Source organism: Palaemon carinicauda, chromosome 22 (genome assembly GCF_036898095.1).
Source record: "Palaemon carinicauda isolate YSFRI2023 chromosome 22, ASM3689809v2, whole genome shotgun sequence".
Classification (NCBI taxonomy): domain Eukaryota; kingdom Metazoa; phylum Arthropoda; class Malacostraca; order Decapoda; family Palaemonidae; genus Palaemon; species Palaemon carinicauda.
The window spans coordinates 3,223,767-3,248,243 of NC_090746.1; the positions used below are offsets into that span (position 1 = coordinate 3,223,767).

At 47.5% G+C, this 24,477-nt stretch overlaps 1 protein-coding gene across 2 annotated transcripts in view; it reads left to right on the plus strand.

The window, feature by feature from the left end:
* The window catches only part of LOC137616277 (uncharacterized), a 58,991-nt gene that overhangs the window by 16,032 nt on the left and 18,482 nt on the right, over positions 1-24,477 (plus strand). For both annotated transcript variants that reach the window (XM_068345905.1, XM_068345906.1), the window contains exon 2: positions 15,894-17,112. In XM_068345905.1, the coding sequence (XP_068202006.1) occupies positions 16,472-17,112 (641 nt within the window). In that variant the 5' untranslated portion in view covers positions 15,894-16,471. The remainder of the gene's footprint in view (positions 1-15,893; positions 17,113-24,477) is intronic.

Consider the following 24,477-nt stretch of genomic DNA (forward strand, 5'->3'; position numbering starts at 1 on the left):
ACTTTGGATAGTTTTTGAATTCCCCTTTGACTAATTCAAAATGGCTGACCCTTCTCAAGTCCCTAAGTTCAGGAAGTGTAATGCTAGGGACTGTTCAAGGCGTCTTCCGAAGGCCTCTATCGATCCTCACACCGTTTGTTCCAATTGTCGGGATAAAACCTGTCAATTGGAAGATCGATGTGAGGAATGCGTTGGGCTTTCGGAATTCGATTTTATCGAATTCCAGAAATATACACGTAGGCTAGAGAGAGATAGAGTCAGGAGAAGTTCGTCTCGCTCCGTTGAATTTTCCTCTCCTCATGCCCCACAACCTATTCCTTCCCCTGTAGTGGTTGCTCCTGATCCCCCTTCTAGCACTCAAGAACCTTCGATGGCAGATATGATGCGTGCCATCCAAGCTCTGGGTGAGAGAGTCGAGTCCTTGGCTAGTGACCGTAACCAGCTCATGGCAGACGTCAAGGAGCTGAAGTGTAAGAGTGCAGTGGGTAGTGATAAAGTGAGTGATAGTGTTGTGGATAGTGTTGCGCTTGAGGGTTCGTCTGTTCGTGCCTGTCGTCCTCCCAGTCCGGGACCTCTTGCAAGCTCCCAAGTCCAGGGGAGAAGCAATGTCGTACGACCAAAGGGTTCGAGAGGCTTTAATCAGCGAACAGACGTTCCCTCCGTGGTTTCGGGCGTATCTACCCAAGATCGCCCCACCCACACAAAGACGAGAGAGCCCATTTATTCCTCGTCTGCGGAAGAGGTTTCTCGTAAGAAACCATGGACCAAGGTCTCGCGGCCTCTTAAGCGCAAGTCGGTCCCTTCCGCGCAAGTCCAACGGCCCAGTTGTAGCCACTGGGTCAGTTCGGACTCGCTGCAGTCTTCCGACGACTGCTCACCTCCTAAGAGAGGCAAAGCGGTACCGCATCAGGCAGTCACACCGTCTGTTGCCGCACCTGCTCCTGTAGACCCTAAGTGGTCTTTGCTGCAGACCATGCAGTCTCAGTTAACGTCATTGATGCAGGACTTTCGTGCGGAGAAGGTTGACGCTGCACCAACCTCTAGCCTACAACCACCCACGGTTGTGCGTCCTGTGGACGCTGAGGCGACCTTCTGCCGCACTCCAGCTGAGAGAGTCCCGCCACCCATGCGTTCCAGTGTACCCTGCCAGCCGCATGTTGACGTTCAGCGACGCACGGAACCTTCCGTTGACGTTCGCGAGGTACAACAACAGTCTAAGTTGTTTTGTTTTGACGCGGTGCGTCAACCTCCGCAACCCAGTGTGGTTACCTCTGCTCGCCCACATCAGACTAGACAGTCTGGAGTAGACGCTATGCGTCCCCGCGCTGCTATGGTTGTTGCCAGTTCACAGACTGGGCAACAGTTCCATGACGTTGCGTCCGGTTCAGTCACGCGTGCACCCGTGCTGCCGGACACAGCTGACCAGCCGATTCCTACTCCTTTGCCGCTTCCTCCTCAATTCTCAGATGATGGACTCTGATGATGACGACGCGGCACACATTGATGACCCACATACGGACCTTGACGAACCCAAGACCACGCAACCCTCTTTGGACTTTAGAAAAGTTCTTGCTCTGTTCAAAGAGATGTATCCGGACCAGTTTGTGTCTGCGGCTCCACGCTCTCCTCCGTCAGAGTTTGCTTTAGGTACGCAGTCATCCGCGCCTGCCTTTACGAAACTCGTCCTCGCCCGCTCGTCCAAGAGAGCTTTACGAGTTTTAGGAGATTGGATGCAGTCCAAAAAGAACCTAGGGAAGACAGCGTTTACGTTTCCCCCTGCGAAACTCTCTTCCAGATCGAGCGTCTGGTATGCCACGGGAGAAGTTCTCGGCTTGGGAGTTCCTGCCTCTGCCCAGGGCGACTTCTCAAGCCTGGTAGACTCTCCCCGCAGGCTAGCCATGAGACGCTCTAAGATATGCTGGTCTCCTACGGACCTAGACCATCTGTTGAAAGGAGTGTTTAGAGCCTTCGAGGTCTTTAACTTTTTGGACTGGTGTCTGGGAGCTTTGAGCAGGAAGATCTCCCCGTCTGACAAGGAATCTTCCTTGCTCATAATGTCCTGCATGGACAAGGCCATACGTGACGGATCTAGTGAGCTTGCGGCTTCGTTCGTATCCGGGGTCCTCAAGAAACGGGAGAACCTTTGCTCTTTCCTGTCAGCTGGAGTAACACCGTGTCAGAGATCAGAACTTCTTTTTGCTCCTCTCTCAAAGTGCCTTTTTCCAGAGGACTTGATTAAGGAGATTGCTGCCTCTTTGATTCAGAAGGACACCCATGACCTGGTTGCGTCCTCTGCCCGCAAAGCCACCCCTTTGCCTACCTTGTCAAGACCCAGGATGGACACTCCAGCGTCCAGATTCATTCCGCCCTTTCGTGGCAGAGCCTCCAGCAGAGGAGGTGCTCGTGCCGAAGGGAGACGTGGGAAGAAGAAAGGTACCAAGTCCTTTAAAGGCAGAGTCTGACTGCCTCCTTCTTCAGACAGCAGTGGGAGCCAGACTCAAGAACTTCTGGCAGACCTGGGAGAAAAGAGGCGCAGATGCACAATCTGTGAAGTTGCTCAGAGAAGGGTACAAGATCCCGTTTGTACGCAAACCCCCTCTAGCAACTTGTCCCATCGATCTCTCTCCCAGGTACAGAGAGGAAGACAAGAGACGAGCTTTGAAGCAGGAGGTGTCTCTCTTACTAGAAAAGGGAGCGGTAGTCAAAGTTCGGGACCATCAATCCCCGGGCTTCTACAACCGTCTCTTCTTAGTGGTAAAGAAGACAGGAGGGTGGAGGCCGGTGCTAGACGTCAGTGCGCTGAATGTCTTTGTCACAAAGCAGACGTTCGCCATGGAGACCACAAAGTCCGTTCTAGCAGCGGTCAGAAAGGAAGACTGGATGGTCTCTTTAGACCTAAGGGACGCATACTTTCACGTCCCCATCCACCCAGACTCCCAACCTTTTCTGAGATTCGTTTACGAAAAGGTTGTCTACCAATTTCAAGCCTTTGGCCTAAGCACAGCTCCTCTTGTGTTTACGAGGCTGATGAGGAATATAGCCAAATTCCTTCATTTAGCGGACATCAGAGCCTCCCTCTATTTGGACGACTGGCTTCTAAGAGCCTCTTCCAGTCGTCGCTGTCTGGAGAATCTAAAGTGGACTCTAGATCTGATCAAGGAATTGGGTCTCCTGGTCAATATGGAAAAGTCTCAACTGGTCCCATCCGAAACTATTGTGTATTTAGGGATGGAGATTCACAGTCAAGCTTTTCGGGCTTTTCCGTCGGCCCCCAGAACAAGTCAAGCCCAGGTATGCATCCAGAACATGCTGAAGAAGGAACGATGTTCAGTCAGACAGTGGATGAGTCTGATAGGGACGCTATCATCCCTGGAACAGTTCGTTTCGTTAGGGAGACTACACCTCCGTCCCCTTCAATTTCACCTAGCTGTTTACTGGAAAAAGGACAAGACGCTAGAAGCGGTCTCGATCCCCATTTCCGAGAAGATGAAGTCGTCCCTGACTTGGTGGAAGGACAGTATCAGCCTCAGAGAGGGTCTGCCCCTGGCTGTTCAGACCCCCAACCACGTTCTCTTCTCGGACGCATCGGACACGGGCTGGGGTGCGACATTAGACGGTCGGGAATGCTCGGGAACTTGGAACTCCCATCAAAGAACGTTACATATCAACTGCAAGGAGCTACTGGCAGTTCATCTGGCCTTGAAAAGCTTCAAGTCCCTCCTTCAAGGCAAAGTGGTGGAGGTGAATTCGGACAACACCACGGCTTTGGCATACATCTCCAAGCAAGGAGGGACCCATTCTATGACGTTGTACGATATCGCAAGGGACCTCCTCACCTGGTCAAAAGATCTAAACCTTTCTCTAGTAACGAGGTTCATCCAAGGCAACTTGAATGTCATGGCAGATTGCCTCAGTCGGAAGGGACAAATCATTCCAACAGAATGGACCCTACACAAGGATGTGTGCAAGAGACTGTGGGCCACATGGGGCCAGCCTACCATTGATCTCTTCGCAACCTCGATGACCAAGAGGCTCCCAATATATTGCTCACCAAGCCCGGACCCAGCAGCAGTTCATATAGATGCCTTTCTACTGGATTGGTCACATCTAGACCTATATGCATTCCCCCCGTTCAAGATTGTCAACAAGGTACTGCAGAAGTTCGCCTCTCACGAAGGGACAAGGTTGACGTTAGTTGCTCCCCTCTGGCCCGCGAGAGAATGGTTCACCGAGGTACTTCAATGGCTAGTGGACGTTCCCAGAACTCTTCCTCTAAGGGTGGACCTTCTACGTCAGCCACACGTAAAGAAGGTACACCAAGGCCTCCACGCTTTTCGTCTGACTGCCTTCAGACTATCGAAAGACTCTCTAGAGCTAGAGGCTTTTCGAAGGAGGCAGCCAGGGCGATTGCTAGAGCAAGGAGGACATCCACTCTTAGAGTCTACCAGTCGAAGTGGGAAGTCTTCCGAAACTGGTGCAAGTCAGTATCAGTATCCTCGACCAGTACCTCTGTAACCCAAATAGCTGACTTCCTATTATACCTGAGGAAAGAAAGATCTCTTTCAGCTCCCACTATCAAAGGTTACAGAAGCATGTTGGCATCAGTCTTCCGTCACAGAGGCTTAGATCTTTCCAACAACAAAGATCTACAGGACCTCCTTAAGTCTTTTGAGACCACGAAGGAGCGTCGTTTGGCTACACCTGGTTGGAATTTAGACGTGGTACTAAGATTCCTTATGTCAGAAAGGTTCGAGCCACTACAATCAGCCTCCTTTAAAGATCTCACTTTAAAGACTCTTTTCCTGGTTTGCTTGGCCACAGCTAAAAGAGTCAGTGAAATTCACGCCTTCAGCAGGAACATCGGATTTTCATCTGAAACGGCTACATGTTCTTTACAGCTTGGTTTTCTAGCCAAAAACGAGCTACCTTCTCGTCCTTGGCCGAAATCGTTCGATATTCCAAGCCTTTCAAATATGGTTGGAAATGAACTAGAAAGAGTCTTATGCCCTGTTAGAGCTCTTAAGTTCTATTTAAGACGAACTAAACCTTTACGAGAACAGTCAGAAGCTTTATGGTGTTCTATTAAGAAACCTTCTTTGCCTATGTCAAAGAATACTTTATCCTATTATATCAGACTGTTGATACGAGAAGCTCATTCCCATCTGAGTGAGGAAGACCAAGCTTTGCTGAAGGTAAGGACACATGAAGTTAGAGCTGTCGCAACTTCAGTGGCCTTTAAACAAAATAGATCTCTGCAGAGTATAATGGACGCAACCTATTGGAGAAGCAAGTCAGTGTTCGCGTCTTTTTATCTTAAAGATGTCCAGTCTCTTTACGAGAACTGCTACACCCTGGGACCATTCGTAGCAGCGAGTGCAGTAGTGGGTGAGGGCTCAACCACTACATTCCCCTAATTCCATAACCTTTTTAATCTTTCTCTTGAAATGTTTTTTATTGTTGTTTTTGGGTTGTCCGGAAGGCTAAGAAGCCTTTCGCATCCTGGTTGATTTGGCGGGTGGTCAAATTCTTTTCTTGAGAAGCGCCTAGATTAGAGGTTTTGATGAGGTTGCAACCCTTGATACTTCAGCTCCTAGGGGTCGCTCAGCATCCTAAGAGGATCGCGAGGCTCCGTAAGGAAGACGTACTTAAAAAGGCAGAGTAATTGTTCAAGTCGACTTCCTTACCAGGTACTTATTTATTTATGTTTGTTATTTTGAATAACTGCTAAAATGAAATAAAAAATCCTTAGCTCATAATAATGTACTGTAAACATTTATTGCTGGTCTCTACCCACCCCCCTGGGAGTGAATCAGCTTATATAATCACCGGCTAAGTTTAATGTTGAAAAATGTTATTTTTATAATAAAATAAATTTTTGAATATACTTACCCGGTGATTATATATTAAAGGACCCTCCCTTCCTCCCCAATAGAGACCCAGTGGACCGAGGAGAAAATTGAGTTCTGTGTTTACATTGAGTACTGAGTACCTGCACGACAGATGGCGCTGTTGAAGTACACCCCCTACCTGCATAGCGATCGCTGGCGGATTTTGTACGTAGAGTTTTCTGTCGAGCAGCAGAGCTGCAGCTTATATAATCACCGGGTAAGTATATTCAAAAATTTATTTTATTATAAAAATAACATGTTTAAGAGCGAGAATAACTGGCCTTTTTCCCTCTATTGGGACCAGTCGGTGAAATGTAAAGGAGCTCTGGAATGGACACTGATGCAGGTGAGTACAACGTTGATGGGTAATTATTTCACTTAACAGTAAAAGTGTACAATCCCCAGACTCCTTTCAAGGGAAGTGTGTCAGTTTAGGCAAACCCACTACTGTACAGTACTTATAATAGTCCTTAACAGGAACATTGTTCTCACTGAAGGTACTGTAGGTTCTTCTATGAAAATCTCCTTGGCTGTAATGCAGTAGTTCATTCATCCTTGGGTCACAGGATGCAAGGATTCTATGCTCTGCTCTTCTTACCAGACAGAGCATCACGATCCCGGGTTGCTAGCCAGCCAGCGACTTTATGCTCTCTTTGGATCTGAGCAATTCATACTTCATACACTAATGGGATATGTCTCCTACGATATCTAGAAGGTTAGCTAATTCTGTCTATGTCTTGGAAACAACTCCTAACATAGAGGTAAGCTTCTCTCTTTTTGTCATAATCTGGGATCAGATAAATCTGTTGAAGTCCAGTCTTGAGCCCAATTAGAGGATGGAGTACCTGAGTATGAGCTTCCAAAGAATTACTATAAATTTTAGCTTTTTTTCTTGAGAAAATCAAGATAACATTATTATGATAACCTTAGTTTGTGGTTTTATTGGTTATTCCTACATGAAGGCTCCTTAAACGAGGCATTTAAACCCTAAGTTTACTAATACACTTGGTGTAAGGATGTCATGAGTTGCCAGCAGCCTCTCATTGTTGCCAGAGTTTTAGTTAGAATGTTCCACCTTTGTACTCTTTTTTTTCATGTTTTCCTCTATTTTTGGTTCTTTTTTGTTGCTCTCTCTCTACTTATTGTTCTTTCTTTGACCTTAGGTAGCATTGGCCTTGCTCTAAAGTACACGAGGACGTTGTGAAAACACAATGTATATACGAAATGCAAGTAAACAAACACACTTGCAACGAAACTTCGATACGTCTTTGGAAACTCTGGCTGTTCTTGTTGTTCGTAGTTTGCGTTCGCCTACTCTCTACCAGTGCCTTCCATCTCTGCCAGACGTACTCGATTTTGAAATGTAAGTGAACAAAATAGCTATATGTATGAAAAAATAACCAAGCAAAGATGATTCTGTCAAACGCAGTCATGCACACGACACAGTAAAGATGACGTCATTATTTAAAGACGCTTCATCTTCATTATTTGTGAAAAGAATTGGCCGAGACTTCCGGAGAGCATGTACGATATGCTTCTGCATACATAGAAACAATAATACAATTTTCGATTCCTGAAAGTTATGTCAAAACACCATAGTGGACGGTCCCTTAAGCGCTCCTTATAAATGTTCGGAACATGAAAAAGTTCTTGTAATATGCTATCATTTTATAAAAACCAGATACATTATTAAGCTTCCATGTCAAGTACAATATTGTACATTACTGATGTAAGGTGAGATGTAACGACGTGAGCTGGATTTTATTTTTGTATTCAATATGTAAGGAAAGAGCCGTAAAGTCGAAACTGATGGATGTTGAACCAATATAAAGGAGGGTATTGCTGTACTGTTTCTCATAATATATGGAAAATGTCTCCTTTTCCTTCTTTCCTGAGTTCATAGCATAAACTCTTAACCTGGCCATACAAGTTATGTCCCCAGGTTAGAGACTTTCTCCAACTTACTCCGGGAAACAACCGACCATCTGGGCGATTTACTTCATTGTCCTTTAAGGGCACTAAGACACCACCTGAAGCAAACTCAATCTTTCAGGTCTCTGCTCCAGAACCTGTTCATTAGCAGAGTGAGGTGTAAGATAAAAATTCTCAGCAATACCATCTGGTTTTGAGAGTTAGTAAATAGAGCACAAGTAGAGACAGGGGGGGAACCAAAAGAGCCTGCTCACACACGCACATGCTCATGAATTCAGAGGTGTAGGAGCAACACTAGTTTTAAGAAGGACAAGTAACAGCAGAATCTCCAGCGTCACTGAAATCATACTTCTATTAAAGGACTCGTGTTTGCAAAGTTAGGAAAAATACAAAAGTTTTTTTTAGATATGTAATATTTAGTTTCCAAATCTATTTCCATTTTTCAATATTAATCTTACCCGATGATCATGTAGCTGTCAACTCTGTTGCCCGACAGAAATCTAAGGTCGGGATACGCCAGCGATCGCTATACAGGTGAGGGTGTACACTACAGCGCCATCTGTGAGCAGGTACTCAAGTACTTCTTGTCAACAAGAACTCAATTTTTCCTCTGTCGTGCCACAGGCAAGACCTACTAAATACGCCGTCCCTAACTGGATTTGTTTTCACAACGTTTTGGTGAAGTACACTATTCCAGTTTTTAGCTTTCGCTATGCAGGGGTTTTATCTTCATTTCAAAACTTGAACTCGTTTTGGATAGATTTAATTATGGTGACGAAGAGAGTATGGACTCTCTTTCACTTTTTAATGGCCGACCCTTCCCTTAGACGGAAGTGTTGGTGACGAAGAGAGTATGGACTCTCTTTCACTTTTAAATGACCGACCCTTCCCTTAGACGGAAGTGTGTTTAGGTTTTTGTATATCTCTCCGCCATTTATAGGCCTCTTCGATTAACTTTCCATTTATTATAAACTTATAAAAAATTTTTATGTTTGTTTATATGCGACCTTTCCTAATAGTAGGCGGTCCTTACTTGGAACCGAAGTTAATTAACATTGAGCCCGTCATATCGTATTTCCTTTTAAGAATTTATACTTTTTTTTAATTTTAATGTTTTTGAAAGAATTTCTTTGATAGTCTCGTACTGTTTTCAAAGATGAACTAACGTTTAGTTTAGTCTCCGCAGTTGTTGACGTTCAGAACGTTCAACATGCGCTCTATCGTTACGATAGAGAGAGAGTATTTCACGGTTTCACGTTGCAGTAAGAGTAAACCGATTCTAGCGTTTCGTTCATTCTTTCTTAGCTTAAATGGTTTTAATTCTAATAAAGGAACTTTTTATTTGGGAAACCTTTCAGTTTTTTTCCTTTAACAAATAATATGTTTTAACGATATATAATTGGGCTCATCTCTCAGGTTCTAAGTCAAGAGAGAGAGAGAGAGAGATAGAGACGGAGGGAGAGAGAGGAGAATAAACGTTTCGTTCAAGCGGGTAACGTTGTTCTCGTTTTTTACTCTTCTCCCTAGTCGCTATAGGGGAAGAAGGTAAAACGTTTCTAGAGTTTTATTCTTGTTCCCAGGCTTTATGCGGTGAGAGATTTTAAACGTAGTTTATTTGATCTAGTGTTTAGTCTCTTTTCCAGCCACTGAATTCTTTATCTTTCATTATGTTTTTCTGTTGCATTGTAAAACTGTTTTCGCAATTACTACCTTTTAATGAAGGATAGGATTGCGTGTTTCAGGTACAAATCACTTAAAGTTTCGAGTTCAGTGAAATAAGTGCAAACAGAAAATCAAAAGTGATAAAGTGATATGCGCAAAGTGTTACAGTGTTGCGTTCGAGGGTTCGTCTGTTAGTGCCAGTTGTTCACCTGGTCCGATACCTCTTACAAGCTCCCATGCCCAGGGGAGAAGTAATGTCGAAGGACTTATGGGTTCCACAGGCCTTGATCGACGAACAGACGTTTCCCTCCGTGGTTTCGGGTGTATCTACACACGTTGCCGACGTGATCACCCCACCCACGCAAAGACGAGAGAGCCCATTTATTCCTCGTCTGCGGAAGAGATTTCTCGCAGAAACCATGGACCAAATCTTGCAGCTTTTAAGTGCAGGTCGGTCCCTTCCGCGCAAGTCCAACGGCCTAGGTGTAGCCACTGGGTCAGTTCGGACTCGCTGCAGTCTTCGACGACTGCACACCTAGGGTTGCCAGATTTTCTATATGAGAAAAGTCCAACTTTCAAACAACGGAAGCTTTAAAAGGCCAACCTATATGTAGAAAAAGGCCAAATATATAGTACTTAATATCCGCATATTTTTCATGATATTACTGAAGGCCAATTAAATAGGTCAAATTCGAGGTTTTTTGGCCTGAAAAAAGGCCAACCTGGCAACCCTGTGCACACCTTCCGAGAGAGGCAAGGTGGTACCGCAACAGGCAGTAACTCCGTCTGTTGCCGCACCAGCTGTTTTAGACCCTCAGTCACAACGGACAGTAGCTCCGTTTGTTGCCGTCTTTTATAGACCCTAGTGGTCCATACTGCAGATATGCAGTCTCAGCTTGCTTCCTTCATGCAGGAGTATCGTGCTGAGAAGGTTGACACTGCACCTGTTAACCTACAACCTGCCACGGTTGTGCGTTCAGCAGATACTGCGGCTGCCTGCTCCCACACTCCACCTGTGAGAGCTCCACCACCGATGCGCAGTCGACCCTGCCAGACGCATGTTCATGCTGCACCCTCCGTTGACATGCGTGAGCTACCGCATCAGCAGTGGGAAGGTGCTGTCAAGCTGCCGTGTTTTGCCACAATGCGGCATGCTCCGCAACCCACGGCAGTCCCTCCCACGCACCAGCACTCCGCTTTTGTTGTTGCCAGCTCCCACACTCCGACTGCGGAGAAGGTTGACGATGCACCCGCTGGCCTACAGCCTGCCACGGTTGTGCGCCCGGCATGGCTGCCTGCTCCCACACTCTTGTTGTGAGAGCTCCTCCACCCATGCGCAGTCGACCCTGCCAGACGCATGCTGACTCCCACAGACACACGGAGCTCTCCGTTGCCGTGCGTGAGCTACCACAAGCTGCCGTGTTTTGACACGGTGTGTCAGCCTCAGCAACACACGGTGGTTACCGCCACTCGCCCGCAGCAAACTAGTCAGTCAGGAGTTGAGGCTTCCCCACACAGCTTTGGTTGTTGCCAACTCACAGACTGTCTAACAGTTACATGACATTGCCTTCTGGTGTGCTACTAATACACCAGTGCTGTATGTCCTCACGCACCTGTTGGGGTTGACAGTTCAGTTTTTGACAGTTCACAGACTGTCAAGCAGTTTCATAACGTTGCCTTCTGGTCTGCTGCTTATGCACCAGTGAAACCCTCACTGAGATAACCTAGCTTTTCTCGGACATGGTTCCTGTAGATGAGAAAGTGCTGTTCTCCCTCCTTCCGATATTCCCTTGAGGACTCTGTCATTTGGAGAGGAGCCTTAAGCTGCTTAGCCTCCTATGGACTTTAATTAAAGCATAACATGCTTCCAGGGAGGGTAAATGGTTCCGCTTCAGTCGCTAACCCCGTCTGTTGCCACACCTGCTCCCATAGACCTTGGGCTTTGTTGCAAGACATGCAGTCCAAGCTTAGTCCTTGATAGAGGATTTTTTACGGAGAAGAACCTTCTTGCCAACGACCTTCCTACCGGTTGGTTGTACGCCCTGTTGACGCTGAGGTATCCTACTCACGTCCGCCAGTTGAGATGGTTCCTCCACCGGTGCGACCCAGTGTGGGTTGCCAGTCGCACGTTGACGTTAAGCTACTCTCGGAGGTGGTTGTGGACGTTCAGTGTGTCACTGGGAAGACGTTCAACAACCAGCAGAGGTGACTTGTTGTGACGCAGTGCGGCAACCTCAGCAACCCGATAAGGGGTTGTCTGCACTACCCAGACAGTCTAGACAGTTTTGGGTTGTCGCTGTACTTCCTCGCATCCCCATGGTTGACAGTTCACTGACTGTGCAGCAGTACCATGATCTTGTGTCCGGCTCCGTCACGCATCCACCAGTGCGACCGGATTCAGCGAGTCAGACGTTGCCCACTCCGTTGCCGTTTCCTCATCAGTTTCGGATGAGGAACCCTCTGATGAGGACATGGCTGAACAAGACGATCAACCCCCAGCCCTGCTATCCATCCAGAAGATGCTGAAGAAGGAACACGGCCCTGTCAGGCTGTGGATGAGTCTGGTTAGGAAACTGTCATCCGTGGTTCAATTGGTGTCACTTGGAAGACTACACCTCCGTCCTCTTCGGTTTCATCTAGCTCTTCACTGGAAAAGGACAAGACGCTAGAAGCGGTCTCGATCCCGGTTTCCGGAAGATTAGTCTGGTCTGACTTGATGAAAGGACTTTATCAACCTTTTATAGGGTCTTTCCCTGACTGTTCAGACTCCCAATCACGTTCTCTTCTCAGACGCATCGGACGTAGGCTGGGGTGCGACCTTAGGCGGTAGGGAATGCTCGGGATTATGGAACTCGAGTCAAAGGACAATGCATTTTGACTGCAAGAAGCTTCTGGCAGTACGTCTGACCTGGAAAAGCTTCAGGTCTCCCCTTCAAGGCAAAGTAGTGGAGGTGAACACGGACAACTCCCTGCTTTGATGTTCATCTCCTAGCAAGGAGGGACCTACTCTCTGACATGGTGCGAGTTCGCAAGTGACCTCCTCTCCTGTTCAACAGGTCTAGACTTTTCACTAGTAACAAGTTTCTTCCAAGGCAACTTGAATGTCTTAGCAGATTGTCTCAGTAGGAAGGGACAATAATTCCGACATATTGGACCCTCCACAAAGATGTATGCAAGAGACTTTGGGTCACCTGGGGCCAGCCAACCATAGATCTCTTCGCAACCTCGATGTCCAAGAGGCTCTCAATACTTTGCTCACCTATCCCGGACCCAGCAGTGGTTCTTTTAGATGCCTTTCTACTAGATTAGTCTCATCTAGATCTATATGCATTCCCTCCGTTCAAGATTGTCAACAAGGTACTGCAGAAGTTCGCCTCTCACGATGGGACTAAGTTGACACTAGTTGCTTCCCTCTGGCCCGCGAGAGAATAACTTACCGAGGTACTTCGATGGCTAGTAGACGTTCCCAGAACTCTTCCCCTAAGGGTGGACCTGCTACGTCTGCCACGCGTAAGAAGGTACTCCAAGGCCTCCACGCTCTTCGTCTCACTGCCTTCAGAGTATCGAAAGACTCTCGAGAACTAGAGATTTTTCGAAGGAGGCAACCAGAGCGATTGTTAGAGCAAGGAGAACATCCACTCTTAGAGTCTACCAATCGAAGTGGGAAATCTTCCGAAACTGGTGCAAGTCAGTATCCGTATCCTCGACCAGTACCTCTGTAACTCAAATAGCTGACTTCCTCTTATATTATTATTATTATTATTATTATTACTTACTAAGCTACAACCCTAGTTGGAAAAGCAGTATGCTATAAGCCCAGGGGCTCCAACAGTAAAAATAGCTCAGTGCGGAAAGGAAAAAAGGAAAATAAAATATTCTAAGAAGAGTAACAACAATAAATATCTCCTATATAAACTATAAAAACTTTAACAAAACAAGAGGAAGAGAAATAAGATAGGAGAGTGTGCTCGAGTGTACCCTCAAGCAAGAGAACTCTAACCCAAGACAGTGAAAGGCCATGGTACAGAGGCTATGGCACTACCCAAGACTAGAGAACAGTGGTTTAATTTTGGAGTGTCCTTCTCCTAGAAGAGCTGCTTACCATAGCTAAAGAGTCTCTTCTACCCTTACCAAGAGGAAAGTGGCACTGAACAATTACAGTGCAGTAACCCCTTGGGTGATGAAGAATTGTTTGGTAATCTGTGTTGTCAGGTGTATGAGGATAGAGGAGAATATGTAAAGAATATGCCAGACTATTCAGTGTGTATGTAGGCAAAGGGAAAATGAACCGTAACCAGAGAGGAGAGTCCAATGTAGTACTGTCTGGCCAGTCAAAAGACCCCATAACTCTCTAGCGGTAGTATCTCAACGGGTGGCTGGTGCCCTGGCCAACCTACTACCTGAGGAAAGAGCGATCTCTTTCAGCTCCCACTTTCAAGGGTTACAGAAGCATGTTGGCATCAGTCTTCCGTCACAGAGGCTTAGATCTTTCCAACAATAAAGATCTACAGGACCTCCTTAAGTCTTTTGAGACCACGAAGGAGCGTCGTTTGGTTACACCTGGTTGGAATTTAGACGTGGTTCTAAGATTCCTTATGTTAGACAGGTTCGAACCACTTCAATCAGCCTCCCTGAAAGATCTCACCTTTAAGACTCTTTTCCTGATATGCTTAACCACAGCTAAAAGAGTCAGTGAGATTCATGCCTTCAGCAAGAACATCGGATTTTCATCCGAAACGGCTACATGTTCTACATCTTGGTTTTCTAGCCAAACACGAGCTGCCTTCTCGGCCTCGACCAATATCGTTCGATATTCCAAACTTATCGTATGGTTGGAAATGAACTAGAAAGAGTATTATGTCCTGTAAGAGCTCTTAAGTTCTATTTTTAAAAACCTTTACGAGGCCCGTCTGAAGCTTTATGGTGTTCGGTTAAGAATTCATCTTTGCCTATGTCAGAGAATTCTTTATCCTTTTATTTTCAGACTGTTAATACGAGAAGCTCATTCCCTTCTGAATGAGGAAGACCAAGCTTGGCTGAAGGTAAGGACACACGAAGTTAGAGCTGTCACAACTTCCGTGACCTTTAAACAAAATAGATCTCTGCAAAATATATTTGACGCAACCTTTTGGAAAAGCTAATCAGTGTTCGCGTCTTTTATCTTAAGAATGTCCAGTCTCTTTACGAGAACTGCTACACTCTGGGACCATTCGTAGCAACGAGTGCAGTAGTGGTGGGGACTCCACCACTACAATTCCCTAATTCCAGAACCTTTTTAATCTTTCTCTTGAAATATTTTTGGGTTGTCCGGAAGGCTAAGAAGCCTTCCGCATCCTGGTTGATTTGGCGGGTGGTCAAATTCTTTCTTGAGAAGCGCCTAGATTAGAGGTTGTGATGAGGTCCTTTAGTATGGGTTGCAGCCCTTCATACTTCAGCACCTAGGAGTCGCTCAGCATCCTAAGAAGATCGCTAGGCTCAGTAAGGAAGACGTACTTAAAAAGGCAGAGTAATGTTTCAAGTCGACTTCCTTACCAGGTACTTATTTATTTTATGTTTGTTATTTTGAATAACTGCTAAAATGAGATACGGGATACTTAGCTTCTAATGTTAACATGTATGCTGGTCTCCACCCACCACCCTGGGTGTGAATCAGCTACATGATCATCGGGTAAGATTAATATTGAAAAATGTTATTTTCCTTAGTAAAATAAATTTTTGAATATACTTACCCGATGATCATGAATTTAAGGACCCTCCCTTCCTCCCCATAGAGAACCAGTGGACCGAGGAGAAAATTGAGTTCTTGTTGACAAGAAGTACTTGAGTACCTGCTCACAGATGGCGCTGTAGTGTACACCCCCACCTGTATAGCGATCGCTGGCGTATCCCGACCTTAGATTTCTGTCGGGCAACAGAGTTGACAGCTACATGATCATCGGGTAAGTATATTCAAAAATTTATTTTACTAAGGAAAATAACATTTCTTTAGAAACTAGTCTTCCTATATCTGTCAAAAGAGAAATTGAATACTGCCTTAACATTCGTGGCTGGTGTCTCACCTAGCTAGATTCACTGTTTATTTCTTTGTTTTCCTTTTGCTTAGTTTGGAAAAGTACTAGGTTAAGGCTATAAAAATTCCAAACCACTAATTAGAAGAGAACTTCCAATTCTGTCATTCCCATAGCCGTGTTGAGCCGGGATAGCAGGATGTTTGATTGTGTTTAAGGAATCTTTAATTAAATTCCTAGATGGAGTAAATTCTCAATGCAGTATGCTGTATTTTAAGTACAAAGGCTTGTGAGTAGGTGTTATCTTTAAAACCAAATTCCTTTATTTTTCTAATTTTTTTTTGTGTAACACTTTTAGTATACATAGTATGTAATCATTCATATATTCTTTTTTTCTTTTCAGATTCCAGAATATTTTTTCTTCAGAAACAGATTGAATAGTCATATCTGATGCTTTATCCCCAACTATTATAGTAGTCTTGTTGATGAGTGGTTGAGTGTTGCAAGTTTTTTATTTTTATTTTTAATTGGAGGGTTTTATAGGTGTAGGGTTGTAATGCAAGGGCTTGGGTGTTGTGTATGAAACAGTGTATCAGTGCTTGGTAGTTATTTTTTTTTTTTCACTTGTGTTTGCGCTTACTGAATGTTTTGAGTGATTGTAGTTTGATATCCTAGGTGTTATAGGTTTCAGAGGGTTAGTTGCATATTTAGGTATTTTAAGTGTCGTTAGAATAGGTTAGTGTGCATGTTAGGTGCGATACGGTATATTTTGATTGAGAGGATGATGTGGTGTTGTATAGGGATGTAGGTTATTCATAAGGATATGTTCAAGCTTTTTCAAATTATTTAGATAAATTAGGTTGTTAGGTAGTTCAGAAACATTTTTATTTCTTTTGTTTTTATTTTTTAGCTAGTCAGGAAATTAACATTGTAGGTTTTAGTTTTGCTAGGCGGGAGATAAAGCTCAGATTGACATTCACCATGATTCACAAGTCAGGTGAGAGAAGAGTTTTTGAAGCTCTCTGTCTGGAGCCCGAGAGAAGGGGTTTTAGTTATGACCCTGTTCTACTGGTTGATGTAGACCGTGCCTTTGATTTTGATGAGGCAATCATCCGATTGACCACAAAATGCAACTCCATTGTAACACAGTTGCGTACCCTTGGCCATCATGTGGAAGAGTTTTCAGTCATGTCCTCAAAAGTCGGGCCATCTACTGTGACTTCTCCTGTTTCAAGTAAAATTAAAGAAGCAGAATATATAAGCTCCCCAGAAAGTAGAAACTTGAAGTTGATGGAAGACAAATGGCGCATAATGAAGCGCAAAAATTACTCTGGCATGGTAGCAGTTGCAAGAATATCTAGATCATCCATCCCTAGAAATGGATCTGGAGGAAAGTACTCTGTTCGAACTTTTGCACAGGCCCTCATGAGTCACATACAAGCATACTTCATGTTCCAAAGCTACAATCCAGATTTTGTTCCATGGATGTCAGGAGGGCCCTATGATGTGGAAGATGCCGAGGAGTACCTGGTGTATTTGGTTTACAGGATACACCATCCAGGACCTGTACGTAGCTCCAAGAAGAGACATCTTTCGGAAGTGGATAAATTGGAATTGCACTGGTAGGAATTTTCTCTTTTGGTTATTTCGTATATATTTATCTATTTTAGTACGAACCATTGTTTTACATGTGCCCTGTTGTTGACTTTATTTTGGTAATGAGACTGTCCTTCCCAAAATGAACTTTAAGGGTAGTAGAAATATTTATTGTAGCTGAGCTATGTCGTTTTAAAGGAAGGCCGAAGAAAAGTGTGTCTGTGTGTATCGGTCAATAACCTAACTACATACTTAGAACTGCATGTATAACTTTCTTTTTTGTGCTTTAGTATTTGCTTTATAATTTTAGGTATGATATTGTGCAAGTACTTCAGGTTAAAATGATTTGGTATGTATGATCTTCCATTATTGAGGGTTTGTACGGTATTGCTTTTGTGTTCCTACTAGCATGTAACCTTTCATCCTTCACAATTGAGAATGTCTTCAGTGGAGCTGGAACTGCCATTTATGTCTTTAATCACATGATTTCTGTCCGTATCGTCTCTTTTATCCTCGGCAGCCAATAAAAATTCCAAGGCTAATAAATCTTTTTTTTCATACATGGTAGTTGTTCCGTAACCGAAATACAAACCACGCTATTTACAAAGGGTTATTACTTTTAGCGTAGCTGAAATGGCGAGCCATTAGAATTTAACGAGGGTGTATTACCCCCGCGCTAGTTAGCGGGGGGGTAGGGGAGTGGTAGCTAGCTACCCCTCCTCCCCCTCACACACAGGTGAATACTCACTTTCACTTTTGGCTCGGACTGTGACAGACGTCTCTGTCTTGGTCCTCGCTTGGCAGCCATTGTCTGTTTTGTCTTTACTTAATCGCTTACTTTTCTTTTACTCAATATATATGTAAACATGTTTTCATGTTTGTATATATATTTGAGTATAGAATAAGTAAGTTTCCTTTTCAGATGTGTGTGTGTAGTGTACGATATCTACGTGGAGGCCTCGGCAGTTAGGCCACCACGGCCTAATTTTATGGGTTGCGATCGAGTTTGACTTCGGTCTTTCTCTCTCTCTCTCTCTTGAGGTCGTTCACCCTTTTACTATGTTTTACTACGCCCTTGTAGCTTCCTTCCCGTGTGGGTGGGGTTGCTACGCCGTACATTTTGTCTCAATTAGTTTATGAATCTAATTGTAGTTGTTGATTTTTCAGCTTGTAGAACGATTCCTTTCGGGGTTTTCGTTTTTTTCTTTAGTGTTCATTCATTTTTAAATTACATAATTACATAGTTACATAATTATAATTGTTATAATTCTGTTTTGGTTACAGCTCTCCTTCCGCGAGTGTAAGTGGTTGTGAGGGCACGTGCCTGTTGTGTAATTCTTGTTCCTTTTCCTCGGGATTCCTCTTCGGAGCCTTCCCGGGGGAATGAATGTGTACTAATATTATTTGTTTTATTTTTTTACAGTTACCGATCTAGTTCGTTTCTGTAATATAACAACGGTGCGAGCTGTCTGGTTGAGTCCTGGGGATTCGGCTGTTGCTGCCTCCCCCCCTTGTATTGTCGTCAGGGGCGTGTCTCCTTCTACTGGTAGTACTCCCGTGTCGACGGACAGCTCTCCAGTTCATTTTAGAACAGTCAGGAGGCTTGCCTCCTTGGGCGGATAACTTTCCTTCCGAGGGAAGTTTTTTCCTGTCCAGGCTTGAGCTTTTCCTCTTTTGGGGGGTTCTTCTCTTGCCTTTTTTTCGTGCGACTATGCTCTTGGTGCTGAGCGGTCGCACCTGCAGTTTCGCTCAAGGGGCTGGGCAACTGCAGGAGCTCCTCTTCGGAGGATTGCCCCTTTTAGGTCACTGGCTGACCAGTCTCTTCCACGAAGTGTTTCTCTTTCGTTCGCGAGAGAGTACACTCATAGAGACTCCTCTTCGGAGGTTTCTTCTGTTGCTGTTGGCCTCCCTCGCCGTAAGGCCCTCCGTCCGCCTCGTCGTAAGGGCCTCTCATCTCCCTATAAGGGTGCTTGAGGCGCCTTTTTGAATCTCCGTTTGCAGCCTACAACTTCTTTTTCTCGATCTTCCGTCTTGGTGCAGATGGACAGCAGTCTAATCTCGTCTTCCGACGGGCAACGGTCTTCCCGACGGACAACGGTCTTCCCGACGGACAGCGGTCTTCCGACGGACATCAGTCTCCCGGCGGACAACGATCCCTTCGGGGCAAAGGGTTGCCCCCACGGGGGTTCTTCCCTTGCGTGTCAGGGTTTCCCTGCGCGCCCTTCTGTTCGTCAGCGCTCTCCTGTTCGTCAGCGCTTTCAAGATGATCTTCCCTGCGGTTCCTGTTACGTGCCCTGTGCGCCCACGTTCGCCCTCGCGATCTAGAACTTCGGTTCAGGTCGGGGTCAAGGACTCTTCTTCTTTGCGAAGGCTTCCACGCGTAGCCTTCTGCTCGTCAGCGATCATCAGCTCGTCAACGATCATCAGCTCGTCAGCGATCATTAGCTCGCCAGCGATCGTCAGCTCGTCAGCGATCGTCAGCTCGCCAGCGATCTCCGGATCGCCCACGTGTGTTACAGCTGGCACGCCAACGTTCTCCAACACTTCTGAAGGAACATGGTTCGCCAGCTACTAGCTCAACTGCGGATGCTGATCGCCATCGCGTGACCCTCAACTGCGGATGCTGATCGCCATCGCGCGACCCTCAACTGCAGATGCTGATCGCCATCGCGCGACCCTCAACTGCGGATGCTGATCGCCATCGCGCGACCCTCAACTGCAGATGCTGATCGCCATCGCGCGACCCTCAACTGCGGATGCTGATCGCCATCGCGCGACCCTCAACTGCGGATGCTGATCGCCATCGCGCGACCCTCAACTGCGGATGCTGATCGCCATCGCGCGACCCTCAACTGCGGATGCTGATCGCCCGCCATCGCACAACCCTGAACGATTGCCCGCTTACGCATGCTGCTCGCCATCGCACAACCCTGAACGATTGCCCGCTTACGCATGCTGCTCCTCATCGCACAACCCTGAACGATCGCCCTCTTGCGGATGCTGATCACCATCGCACCCTTTCACGCGATCATTCACCTGCGCATGCTGCTCGCCATCGCACAACCCTGAACGATTGCCCGCTTACGCATGCTGCTCCTCATCGCACAACCCTGAACGATCGCCCTCTTGCGGATGCTGATCACCATCGCACCCTTTCACGCGATCATTCACCTGCGCATGCTGCTCGCCATCGCACAACCCTGCACGATTGCCCGCTTACGCATGCTGCTCCTCATCGCACAACCCTGAACGCTCGCCCTCTTGCGGATGCTGATCACCATCGCACCCTATCACGCGATCATTTACCTACACATGCTGCTCGCCATCGTTTACCGCCAGCGATCTTCTTCACCTACGCGGCAGCACGATCCCTCGCCGTCACGCCCATTCGCCTGCGCGCCCGCGCGATCGCTCGCCTGCGCGCCCGCGCGATCGCTCGCCCGCGCGATCGCTCGCCTGCGCGCCCGCGCGATCGCTCGCCTGCGCGCCCTCGTGACCGCTCGCCTGCGCGCCCGCGCGACCACTCGCCTGTGCGCCCGCGCGACCATTCGCCTTTGCGCGACCGTTCGCCCTCGCGCGACCATAGTTCGCGGCGAATTCCACAGCCGGTGGTAGCAGCAGGGACGCGTGCTCCTAGGCGGCACTCGGGATCACCTCCATCCAAGCACAGGTTGGTAGTGCAGGACGAAGACAGGTCAGTACAGCATTCTTCCCACCTTCTTTTCAGGCAGGAACCGTCGTGTCCTCTCCAAAGGATCGCCCGATCCCTTTCACCTTAGCGAGGATTTCGGACTCTGTGTCCTTGGAGCAGCAGACATGGTTTGATCCGCTGGCACGGGCGTTAATGAGGTTTATGAAACCAGCACTCACCGGCCAGGGTAACAAACCAGCGGCTGTCTCTCCTACGCTAAAGAGAAAGAGAGGAGTGGACTTCGTGGTGACTTCCCCCAGGGCGAAGTTGGTTCCCAAGAGGTCGGTCTCGAGGGTCCCCTCTCCTGCACGAGTACTCTCTCCTTCTCCCGCCCTGGAAGGTTTTTTGGCGGGGGGGGCTTTCCGTTGAAGATTTCTCCATCGGACAAGGGGTGACTGCTTACCTCTTCCTCTGGGAGCTTACCAGGTTCTTTCCCTCCTCGGTTACGGCCCGAGGTTTGGTTCAAGGAAGCTACAGGAAGATCAAGGGTACTTTCCTCCTCTCGAGCTCAGGCACCTTGGCCTTTCGTCGTTAAGTATCTACTTGCGGACAAGCTCGATGTTGTACCATCTGGACGCACTGACTGAAGGCTTCCTTCGGGTGTCTCATCTGTGGAGGTCAACGACCTCAGACACCCTTCCATCCTTGAGAAGAGTTTTGTCTTTGCCCAAGGACAGAGACTTAAACATCTGCTGTGCGGAGTAAATCGACTTCCGGTTTCACTCCTCCAAGGCGCTTTCTTCCAGACTCTGCAGGGCTCCAGCTCCCTTTTCTTTCAACCACGTCGGCCTAAGTTATCGGCTACGACAACTGGGACAAGGTGTCCAATTGTAGTTTCCTCCTGTCAGGAACAGATGGCACGGGAGACTCCCCCGGGGGGGCATAGTCCTAAAAGGAGTTCACGAACTCTAGGATTGCAGGTTTTTTCGCTGGGAGGATGCTTAAGGTTACTCATCCGAATGACAGCTTCCCGATGCCCATTCCCGCACAATCTCTGTGAGTAGCCAAGGATATCGCGCCTGCCGTCTCTGTCAGCGAATTCAGTGTCTCTGAACCTCTATGCCATAGCATCAGCAGAGTTGCCCGGTTGGGCAGAATGATCCATACCTTAGGCGAAGGTCTTCCTTAGGATCATCGACGGCTTCACCCCCGGCCCCCTCAGTCGATCCTTTCTTGTAAGGAAGGATCTGAGAGGGGATGTCCATAGTCGACCTCTCAGCCCTGATCAAGTTTGTCGAACAAACTTCGGCCAGCGTAGACCAGCAGAATCGATCAGACTGGTAACGAGGCGACAGGACTCCTTTAACCCTGGATCGGAAGGACGGGTACTTTCAGTTTCCATTCCATCCATCTTCCAGGGTGCTCGTCGAATTCAGCCTAAACTGCAAGTATTCCTGCTTATGATGCAGTGTGGCTATCCCGCCGTGGCATAGCAGGTTTGTTTCCCCAGAGAACTCTCCCTGCCTTCCTCTTGGCCGCTCAGGTGCAGACTTCCGCCTCCTCTGCTGTTTGGAGGGCTGGTCAACTCCGGTAGGCTCGGGTTTCGACCTTCTTCAGCGCCGGGAAAAGCTTCCGAATGCTGACCATGAGTGTGGGCTCATGGTATTTTGCTTGGAGCCTTCTCTTCCTCTGCCTCAACATCTGGAGTATCTGGCCATGATATTGAGTCAACCGCCTTACCACGTTGGAAACCCCGCTTCTCGTCCGTCCAGCGAGGTTAAGCAACGTCGGTACTTGGATGGGTGGCCACCTGGGGACGCCAGATTCTGTTACCACATCCTCCGAGCCTTCCTTTCGGTTCACCGTGGCAAGACTGAGGAGAGTCGCAGTACCTGTTCTCAGTCAAGCAGAGTTTTCAGCCCTACCTTGGAACGTTTCCTAGTTCTTCTTTCCTCATTGACCCGTTTATAGTCCGAACGGTCGCCTCAGGATAAGTTCCATTTGGGGCGATCCAAGTTCCGGTGGCTTCAGGCAATGTTTAACCGGACTCCCTGGCCCTATGGGACCAGCGGAACTATTAAACCTGCAATGGGTGTTGACCTATGGAGCCTCTTGATGGTAGTGGATATTCTCGTCCTTTCCCCACATTCTTGATGCGGTTCTCGGACTCGTCAAAGGAAAGGGGGGGGGGGCATGTTCCGGTCCAGGCCTATGGTCAAGACCTGAAGGATACCTCTCCATCATTCAGGCAGGCTTAAGGGCCTTAGTCTGGCCCCTCTTCAGATCCTACCGCTCCTGCCAAGTCGCCCCGTTGCGTGTCGACTTCATGCTAACCAGCAGGGGACGCATTTTCACACCTTCACATCTTGCAGTAGAGATATCGGGATGATTGAGATTCTCTCAATTCCACCATCGGCTCTCTCATTCCAGGCAGGGGAATGTTTCTCTCAGACTATCCGAGCAGAGCCTCATAGAGAGAGTGTACCTAGGGGTCTTTGACCTTGGGTAACCAGCAAGTGCTGGTCTGGGGGACCTGATCGCGACAGCTTGGAACCTCAAGCTTCCGCTAGTTTTCCCCCCAGTCTCAGACCCCGAGACTCTGGCAAGATGCATTCCGGTGATGGTGGGACAACTTCGACGCCTGCGTCTTCCCTCCTTTTTGTCTGCGGACAATGGGTCTCAACAAAACCAGGTTGTCTGTCAACCTTTCAATGGGAGAGCTCCACTGGGACTATGTGCAGAACGGTTTCTGGACCCTCTGCTTCCCCTGACGGAACTCCCGGGAGAGCTTCTCCCACGGCGCAGACTACTCAAGCAACCACACTGCGACATCTCTCCCGAACCGGGGCGTCGCTTCGGCTTCATGCCTGGAGACACTACGCTTCCTCCTCTAGAAGAGACAACCCGCTACAGTCGCGGTACGGAGGTCGCGTCATCTGCGATAGTCATCCACAGGGGTCTCCCAGGCAAAGTGAAGAGTCTAAGGTGGTTGGTGCCGTGGGAGATATACCTCTTCCCGTGAGGCCTCTTCTCCAGCAATAACGGTCTTATTGCCTTTCGGCGGGAGGAAACTCCTTTCCGCTCTTGGCAATGAAGCCTGTCGCTCAGCCTTTCCCTGACCTTCAGGCTTAAAGGAATAACTTTTTCCTGCCCGCTGGATCTATCCTCGCTCATGCGAAGCTACGATCGTCCCTGCCCTAGTCGGAGGAAGACCTCCAACTTGGAGCATGGCTCGGACTTTTAGTCCTTTAAGAGATCTTCTCAAGACCCTTTTACAACAGGCCTCGGATTGTATTCCGCCCTGGGTCTTCTGCTCACTCTGGCCACGGCCAGTGTGTAAGCAATCTTCTTGGTCTCTTACTACTCCCCCCCTTTCTAAGGAAGAGGGGAAGGCAACATTCAGGCTCGCTCCTGAGTTGTTGGCTAGACTCAGAATCTGAGGGTCCCGACCCTTCGGTCCGATTCATTCAAGATTTTGAGTCTCCATTCTGTGTCTGATGTCCCAAGACCTTCTCTTTCTTGCCAGTACAGGAATCGAGAGGTTAGCGCTGGGAACAGCTGCAGTTTGGCCTCAGTTGCAGCCGATTTGGGAACACAAGGAGGACATGGGGGGAGAGTCACCAGTATACCTCTTCAGCCCGGACTCAAGGACATTCATCTCGACCTGTCTTCAGACCCTCCCCCGTCACGTCGCCCTACAGCACGATGTTGGATACATCGCAACGTCCCTCGCCTTCGAGTAATACTACTCTGTGACGCA